This window comes from Eriocheir sinensis, chromosome 15, assembly GCF_024679095.1.
Source record: "Eriocheir sinensis breed Jianghai 21 chromosome 15, ASM2467909v1, whole genome shotgun sequence".
Taxonomy (NCBI): Eukaryota; Metazoa; Arthropoda; class Malacostraca; order Decapoda; family Varunidae; genus Eriocheir; species Eriocheir sinensis.
The window spans coordinates 11,420,518-11,430,341 of NC_066523.1; the positions used below are offsets into that span (position 1 = coordinate 11,420,518).

General features: G+C 44.4%; 1 protein-coding gene across 2 annotated transcripts in view; it reads left to right on the forward strand.

Annotated features, from left to right (window-relative positions):
• The window catches only part of LOC126998901 (peroxidase-like), a 36,731-nt gene extending 28,923 nt beyond the window's left edge, over window positions 1-7,808 (forward strand). The window contains exons 14-17 of one of the 2 annotated variants that reach the window (XM_050861104.1): window positions 307-425; window positions 1,764-1,926; window positions 2,439-2,567; window positions 2,690-7,808. In XM_050861104.1, the coding sequence (XP_050717061.1) occupies window positions 307-425; window positions 1,764-1,926; window positions 2,439-2,567; window positions 2,690-3,014 (736 nt within the window). In that variant the 3' untranslated portion in view covers window positions 3,015-7,808. The remainder of the gene's footprint in view (window positions 1-306; window positions 426-1,763; window positions 1,927-2,438; window positions 2,568-2,689) is intronic. The other variant, XM_050861105.1, reaches the window with a different exon arrangement.
• The last annotated feature ends 2,016 nt before the right edge of the window (window positions 7,809-9,824 follow it).

A 9,824-nucleotide genomic window follows, 5' to 3' on the forward strand; every position in this document is an offset into this window, starting at 1 on the left:
CAGCTGGGTATAGAGGGCAGGGCACAGGGGAGGGACGGCAGGGTGATATTACTAAAGACTAAAGAAGACACGAGAGACACGGCAAAGTAATGAGGGGGGGGTGAGGGGATATAGAAAGGAGGGATTACTGATCATTACGAGGAGGCTGATCCGAGAAGGCGAAAGAAGGAATGACGTACTAAAAGTTCATAATGACAAACGGATACCACAATATAATAAAAGTAGTAGCAGCAGTAGTAGTAGTAGAGGTAGAAACATTCGCAGGTTACAAGGAGCTTCACGTGACCCCGACTGACCTCTCAACAGACACGTGGACGACATTGACCTCTTCCCCGGAGGCTTGGCAGAGAAGCCCGTCATCCGAGGCCTCGTAGGGCCCACCTTCGCCTGTATCCTCGGCCAGCAATTCCTCAACCTCCGCAGGGGTGAGTCACGTCCCCCTGCTGCTGTGTGTGCTCTGTGTCACCTGCTCCACCACCAGGCTCACCGCTTGACACACACACACACACACACACACACACACACACACACACACACACACACACACACACACACACCCACACACACACACACACACACACACACACACACACACACACACACACACACTCTCTCTCTCTCTCTCTCTCTCTCTCTCTCTCTCTCTCTCTCTCTCTCTCTCTCTCTGGGTCTGGGTCTTCCACTCTGTCTACCTGTCTAGTCCTCTCTCTTGCTTTTATGTCAGCATGTCTGTCTGGCTCTTCATCTTTCAGTCTGTCTGTCTGTCTGCCGGAGATCTCCCTCGTAGTGTGTCTACTTGTTTGTTGGTCTGTGTTTGCTCTGTCTGTTTGCCTATCTACCTTTGTTTGTCTGTAAATCTCTGCCTATCTCTGCGTGTATGCATGTCTATCTATATCTGTGTATCTGCCTTTCCTTTCTTTCTGTCTTCCTCTCTGTATGTCGATATCTCCTTATTTGTCTGTTTGCATAGGTCTGTTGATCCTCGTCTCTTTGCGTGCAACGAATACAAACAAAATACCAATAAACATGCTAGTAACACATGACGCAAACATCCCAAGAGTAAGAATGAGACACGCAGCGAAGGATATTAAATCGGTTTGTAGGTTAATGTGGAGGGCTCAGGAAAGGCGACGAGGTGAAAAGGTACTAATGGGCGATATGACGAAGCCTGGCAACTGTGGCGTGGCTGTGGTCTGGTGCAGGGACAGTGGGATGGGAGGGTAGACATGGCAGGCAGGATCAGACTGAGGGGCATCCATTAGTGGCAGAAAGAGGGAGGGATTTAAGGCGTTGTCAACCCAAATAAAGAAAATTATAAACATAAACAACAACAACAATAAAAAAAAAAAATAATAATAATAATAATAATAATAATAATAATAATAATAATAATAATAATAATAATAATAATAATAATAATAATAATAATAATAATAATAATAATAGGTAAAATATATCAATTCAGTGGCTTGGTGTTCGTTCTGTCACTAAGTTTACTTACTCAGGACTTGTTAACGAAGTACACATGCCATTAAAAATTCCTCCATTTTTCCTATCGTTCTTCCTCCTCCTCTGACCCACCTCTGACACATACCTTCTTCATCCTTTTCCTCTCTCACCCTTCCCCAGCAAACCAAAAATGTACTCTTCTCTGCCTGTTTGTCCCTGTGCCTCACACCCTCCACGCTCTCATCTTCCATCACACCTCAACCACAGGTCACTCACACGCTAATTCACCGTTTTTCCGTTTTTCCCCTCGGCAGGTGATCGCTTCTGGTTCGAAAACGGCGGCTTCGCGTCGTCCCTCACGCCGGAGCAGCTGCGGGAGGTGCGCAAGGTGACGCTGGCGCGAGTGCTGTGTGACAACCTGGACGACGTGGACGAGCTGCAGCCCAACGTGTTCCGTCCCGTCATCGAGAACGGCAGGTGAGGCGCCTTCTCACCTGGTTCTCAGACTTCCGGTTAATTATGTCCAAATCCGCTGCGAGTGTCCGCTGGGTCGGCAACTTTTGCTCTCTAAAAATCGTGTTATGCACTATAGAGCGTAGAGGACGCTAGTTTCATTAAAAGGTTCTTGGTAACATTTTTTATAGGTTACTAATATTCAGGTGAAGTTACCTTACTTGGATTGGTTTGCTAGACAGTGGGCATAACAGCACCATGACACGACGCAGGTGTTAGCATTTGTTCAAGAAATTTAAGTTTCACCTCTAAAAATTAACACAGCGCTCTTGGCACTCAGGGAATTAGCTCTTGAAGAAGTGATCAAAGAAGCCTTATTAGCAGGTGTTTCCGCATAAAAAAAATGCATTGCTAGTCAAATTTCGAGAGTAAAGAACTATGATAGAAAACAATCATAGTAACCCTTATACGTCACGTCAATAATATATGATAATGAAACACGAAACAACAGACATCTCAAGGGCCGCCTCCCGCAGGAACACCAAGCGGCCGTGCTTCGGAGAGGATATCCCGTTCCTGGACATCCAGGCGTGGCGTGACCCCGGGCCGACCTTCTACAACTCGCCCACCAACGTCTCAGACGCCGCCGCGCCCGACCAGGACAGGTGAGCAGAGAGAAAGAAATAGACAGATAGATAAAAACTGAGATAGGTGTGTGTGTGTGTGTGTGTGTGTGTGTGCGTGTGTGTGTGTGTGTTCATCCCGGTCTGTGCGTCTTTCCCCTCAGCAGCGACACCATCCACTACCCTGACGAGAACTTGTCCGGACTCTCTGAGGAGGAGCTCTTCTTCCTGGAGGACGAGGACTACGGGGACTACGACGAGACGCAGTTACAGGAGCTCTTCTCGCAGGAGCTGCCACGGCCCTTCGAGGAGCTGGACGACAAGACGGGGAAGGGCGGCGAGGAGGAGGACCAAGTGCCACAAGCTTACTCCGCGGGGCACCCAAGTCTGGCCCAGCTCACACAACACAACTTCAACAACGTGATCCAGCAGGCTTACTCAGATACCCTTTTCTACGGGCGCAGCAGGAGACAGAAGAGGCATGGGTAGCGCAGCGCCTCGCCACCCACCCACTGTACAAACTATATATTCAGCTGTAGGTCGCGCCAGGGTATTATAGTGTTTCATGACAGTATATTATATTAGGACAAGAGGCACGACGGATCTCCTATTACGCGGTAGAAGGATGTTGAGTGAATTATCTTTTTTTGTCTTGAGTTTATCCACTTCAGGAATTTAGATTATTATAACTTATAAGGTGTCAGTATCAGGTTACTGCAATGTACTGTACCTGATATAGAGATTGGCACGCACAGTACATGCGCACATCATCGCAATCACGAGCGAGATCAGGACGGGAGACGGACCGGGAAAAAATATATCAAACTTTACCTTGAAAAATATCACATAGAATAATCTGAAAAAAAAAGAGAAACGGAAAAGAAAAGAAAATTCATAGAAGGAGACAAAGGTTCAGAGTGAGCGGCCGACATGTGAGGTTTCCATGTATACATATCTGCGACTAACATCTGAATGTGTCACTCCATAAGTTGTTACCAGCTCATGAACACGCGTCAGGAAGAACCTCCCTCCCACACGTGTCTCACCTCCCACTCCCTCCCCCTCCATGGTCCCAGCCCCCCTCAACCTCTCACTACCCTCCAGCTTTTCAATAACCTAATTACGTCTTATTGTAAGTTATTTATTTATACTTAACTTTGTCTGCTCTCCAAAATTCAACGCTCTATAAAATACAACACATTTCTACCTTTCATCAGACTAATGAATTTTAAGTATTATTATTATTATCATAAGTTATTTATATGATCTAGACATTACGGACTTTTCAAATGAAACGCTCTCTATAAACACCTTACAAAACTAACCTCTTCTAGGCTTTTAATTATACTCCAATAATAGTATTGTTATCAGTTAAGTATAATGACTTGACATTAACCACTTCTTCAATGCAGTGCTCCCGGCAAACCTCTCCTGTAACAATTTAAACTCTTGTCAATGCCCTACAGCTCTTTCATAAACCAGTGAATTATATATTGTTATTAGTAATAGAAGTAAAAACATTACCCATTTCTTTTAACTGCAGTGCCTTCACAAATCTCCTTAATAGGCGCACCTAACATCACCATAACCGATTCAAGATTCAGTGCGTTTCCTAACTTATAGGCAGTAATGTTATAATTGTATTTCGTAAAGAATCCTTATACCAAAAACTAACTAAAAATATGAGTATTCTTTTTCTTGAACAGAACACTGATTAAACAACAGATCAATGATATGAAAATACGTTCATATTTTATACAACTGTGGGCCGAGGCAGCAGCGCACGCCAATTTGCGGGTATCACATACCTTAAATAAGCATATTTTTACTGCGCCAAGCTGGTGATGTCACTTATTGTGATTTCGTGAGCTTTCATATTTATCTATTTGTGTATATTTCCTGGAGGCATAGCTTACAATACTACTTTCAAATTTACTGGTGACACGAATTTGTGACTGTTTATCACAATAGAATTTCACTCAATTAAGTGAATCAGACACCATAGAAATATTACCACTGTGTGTATGAATGAATACAAAGATAAGCACATACTTTGATTTAACTCCAGGATGTCTCGTGATTCATTTATAAATAAATAAAAAAAATCCGGATAGGCTACTCTAGCCCACTACCGCCACTCGAGGCACAAAAACAGTCCCTCCACCAAGTTTGTACCCAACATTTGGGGATGTTAAGTGCACCTATTGAACCTCCTCCTCAGTACCTTCCAGCTGCTTAATGACCCAGTGAATCATGTATTGTTATAACTTAAGTGGAAGCATTACCTTTTTCTTTTTTTTTTTTACTACACTGCCTCCAGAAACCTCCTTACTTCTCCTCAGTACCCTCCAGTTATTTAACGAGCCAATGAATAATGTATTGCATAAACCATTTGAGTGGAAGCATTACCCGTTAATTGCAGCGGTGCCTCTACAAACCTTCTCAAGCCTTCTCCTCACTTCTCTCCATCTTTTCAATTCTCTCCATCTTGGGAGATTTCAATGTTCACCACCAGCTTTGGCTTTCATCCTCTTTCACTGACCAGCCTGGTGAACAAGCCTACAACTTTGCTCTCCTCAACGACCTAGAGCAGTTGGTTCAGCACCCTACTCGTATTCCCGACCGTCTTGGAGACAGGCCCAACATTCTAGACCTCTTCCTTACCTCTAATCCTTCTGCTTACTCTGTCAAACTGTTCTCTCCGTTGGGCTCCTCCAATCATAACCTTATTTCTGTATCCTGTCCTATCGCTCCTGTACATCCTCTGGACCCACCGAAGAGGCGATGCTTCTGGCATTTTGCTTCAGCTCGGTGGGACGACCTGAGGATGTACTTTTCCGATTTCCCGTGGAATGATTACTGCTTCCAGGAGAGAGACCCCTCTGTGTGTGCTCAGCGCATCACAGAGGTGATTGTCTCTGGAATGGAGGCATACATTCCACGTACTTTCTCTACTCCTCATGCTAAAAAGCCTTGGTTTAATCATGCTTGTTCTCGTGCTATTAAAGATAGAGAGGCAGCTAACAAGAGGTTCCAGAGCCTTCGAACTCCCACTAACTTTGATCTTTACATTTCAGCCCGGAATCGTGCCAAATCTATTCTCCGACTTACCAAAACTTCTTTCATTAATAGAAAATGTCAACACCTTGCTTCTTCTAATTCTTCCCGTGACTTCTGGCATCTAGCCAAAAATATCTCCTCCAATTTCACTTCTTCCTCTTTCCCTCCTCTCCTTAACCCTGATGGCAGCACTGCCGTCTCATCTGTCTCTAAGGCTGAACTCTTCGCTCAAACTTTCTATAAGAACTCCACCCTGGACGATTCTGGGCATATTCCTCCTACTCATCCCCCCTCTGACTCCTTTATGCCTGTTATTAAGATTCTTCCAAACGATGTTTTCTATGCCCTCTCTGGCCTCAACTCTCAGAAGGCTTATGGACCTGATGGAGTGCCTCCTATTGTCCTTAAAAACTGTGCTTCTGTGCTAACACCCTGCCTGGTCAAACTCTTTCGTCTCTGCCTATCAACATCTATCTTTCCTTCCTGCTGGAAGTATGCCTTTGTACAGCCTGTGCCTAAGAAGGGTGACCGTTCCAATCCCTCAAACTACCGCCCTATAGCTTTACTTTCCTGTCTATCTAAAACTTTTGAATCAATCCTTAACCGGAAGATTCAAAAGCACCTTTCCACTTCTAACCTTTTATCTGATCGCCAGTATGGATTCCGCAAGGGGCGTTCTACTGGCGATCTTCTTGCTCTCTTAACTGACTCTTGGTCATCCTCTCTTAGCCGTTTCGGTGAAACTTTCTCTGTTGCGCTAGACATATCGAAAGCCTTCGATAGAGTCTGGCACCAGTCTTTGCTTTCTAAACTGCCCTCTTTCGGATTCTATCCCTCTCTCTGTTCTTTTATCTCCAGTTTCCTTTACGGCCGTTCTATCTCTGCGGTGGTAGACGGTCACTGCTCTTCCCCTAAACCTATCAACAGTGGCGTTCCACAGGGCTCTGTCCTATCACCCACTCTCTTCCTGTTATTCATCAATGATCTTCTTTCCATAACAAACTGTCCTGTCCACTCATACGCCGACGACTCAACTCTGCATTATTCAACTTCTTTCAATAGAAGACCCTCTCAACAGGAAGTACACGACTCCAGACTGGAGGCTGCAGAACGCTTAACCTCAGACCTTGCTATCATTTCCGATTGGGGCAGAAGGAACCTTGTGTCCTTCAATGCCTCAAAAACTCAATTTCTCCACCTATCAACTCGACACAATCTTCCAAACACCTATCCCCTATTCTTCGACAACACTCAGCTGTCACCGTCTTCAACACTAAACATCCTCGGTCTATCCTTAACTCAAAATCTCAACTGGAAACTTCATATCTCCTCTCTCGCTAAATCAGCTTCCTCGAGGTTGGGCGTTCTGTATCGTCTCCGCCAGTTCTTCTCCCCCGCGCAGTTGCTATCCATATACAGGGGCCTTGTCCGCCCTCGTATGGAGTATGCATCTCACGTGTGGGGAGGCTCCACTCACACAGCTCTTCTGGACAGAGTGGAGTCTAAGGCTCTTCGTCTCATCAGCTCTCCTCCTCCTACTGATAGTCTTCTACCTCTTAAATTCCGCCGCGATGTTGCCTCTCTTTCTATCTTCTATCGATATTTCCACGCTGACTGCTCTTCTGAACTTGCTAACTGCATGCCTCCCCCCCTCCCGCGGCCCCGCTGCACACGACTTTCTACTCATGCTCATCCCTATACTGTCCAAACCCCTTATGCAAGAGTTAACCAGCATCTTCACTCTTTCATCCCTCACGCTGGTAAACTCTGGAACAATCTTCCTTCATCTGTATTTCCTCCTGCCTACGACTTGAACTCTTTCAAAAGGAGGGTATCAGGACACCTCTCCTCCCGAAATTGACCTTTTTTTCGGCCACCTCTTTTGATTATTTTTTGGGAGCAGCGAGTAGCAGGCTTTTTTTTTATTATTGTTTTCTTTTTTTGTGTGCCCTTGAGCTGTCTCCTTTGTTGTAAAAAAAAAAATACACCTTTGAGTTAAGTTTTGTTATGTGTTATTTACGTAGGTTTAGCGACACCGTCTCCTCAGCTGCAGCGCCCTCCATAAACCCTTTCAAACATTGTACACATCATTAGCGATTATCTTATCGGAATAGCATTATGTTTCTCGTTATTTATTTATTCTTTATTCCTACGAACTTTATTGAACGACCTTCGGTTCTGTATGATTTATTGCACTATAGATAAATTGATAATGATTCCCACCTTTATGTGTTTTATTTTCTCCTTCAAGAGTAGAACTTTTATGTAGGTACGAGAGTCAATACCAACAAATGGATTCTTAAGAAAATTTTAAACGATAACTTCTTAAATGAAACAAGAGAAAAAATACACGCACACTGAAGAAGTACCCACAGTTAACATGTCTTCTTATCTATATGCATCATGATTATTGGCCAGGATCCTTTTCTCCACCAGGATCACAGTTTCCAACCCGCACACAAACACTGCCACACGAAGCCCCGCAGCAGGCCATTCTAACCCTCGGCAGGCTGGTGGCGGAACACAGCCAGCACCTCGCCGGAGGCCAGCCATGCACTCCGTCACTGCCGCTGTTCATTGATTCGCTACCTGGAGCTAAAGCAGGTGTGTGTTTGTGTGCGGGGGTGGGGGGTGAGGTATGCACAGTCTCGTTATTATTTCTTCACGGTCGCATGCAGCATTTGTCATCACTAAAAGAAAGCCTTTATACAGCATTCACGAGTTCTTCACGAGTCCCTAAGAACGAAGCTATAAAATACGAACTTTCGTCGTCAAAACACTAACACGCTTGCTACATTCACGGTTAAGGAAAAGTTAAAAGTGAGGATAAACTTACAACAAAAATATTCAGTTGAACTATATCCCTTTATTGTCAAATTTCCATTACAATTTTCAGAACTGGCCTAAAAACAACAAAACTTTCTTCCCAATAGCAAAAAAACTTTCCTTCCAATAGTGCCTCCTTAAAACTAAAAAATAACCATTCTATGTCCACGTGACGTTCATTTAAGTACCCACTGTTTAGCTAAACGTGACGTGTCATCTGTGTGTACGATATGGGGACTGTCAGGACATCTTCAAAACTGAATTTGATCCTTCTTTTGAGACATCCTCTGTTCTTTTTACTGGAACACCATATTGCTGCAGAGATTTTTTTCCATTTTCTTGATTTTTTTCCATTTTCTTGATTTTTTTATGAACACTTCATTTTTATCCTTAATTAATATATTCATAAAAGAAAAATCTTACTTCAAAGAAAATTAAGGAGAGCTATGAGTAATGTGTCTTATCCTCCTTTCATTCCTCCTCTTCCTCGCCCACCACTCCCGTCTGTGGACACACTATTTACACCACCATCACGCTCAGGCCTCACTCTATAGGACCGCACCATCACCGCCGCCGCCACCTCCACCCTCGCAGTCTCTCCGTGGACATAACAGACCGTCAAGCGAGCGCTGGTTGGCTGCCCGGCGTCGAGTCAACACGTGACGTCATTATCGACCCGCTAACGATCCACTATTGCCGCTGGGATGATATAAAATGATACAGCCTAATTGCAATCTGTGTCGCTGGAAATCCTATCACGGCGATAAAAGCATGTGTCAAGCCACCGCTTCATCCCGCCCCTCCCCTCGCCTCCCTCGGCGCCGCCACCTGGAGGGACACAACAGGACAGGTCATACGGTGTTCCAGGGTAGGGGGGCTGAGGGTCCAAACAGGGGCGTCATTCTAGTGTGGCAGAAAAGAGCGAAACAATAACAGCAATGACATAAAGGTACAGGTACTGAGACAAAAATATAGCATACATAAAATTCATGAAGACACACATTGACAGACAGACAGACAGATAAACAAATAAGCAGACAGACAAATAGATAGACAGACAGACAGACAGACAGACAAACAGATAGAATGCAGATACACATACAAACAGACAAGCACAGGTAGGCAGGCAAACAGACACACGGCGATGCACAGAACATGAAAAAAAATGAAAAAAATATGAAAAGTGAAAGACAAACAGACAGACGGATAAACAGACAGACCGATAGACATACAAAGACAAATAGACAGACAGAGAGACTGACACGCAGACTCAAGGATTGGGGGTGCTAATTACTAGAATAAGTACTTTGAATAGAAAGTTATAATGATGATGAGATAATGAAGCACTATCCGTAGACAATGAAGACAATAACACGACAAGAAGAAGCACCACCGAGAGGGAAGGTCAGAGAA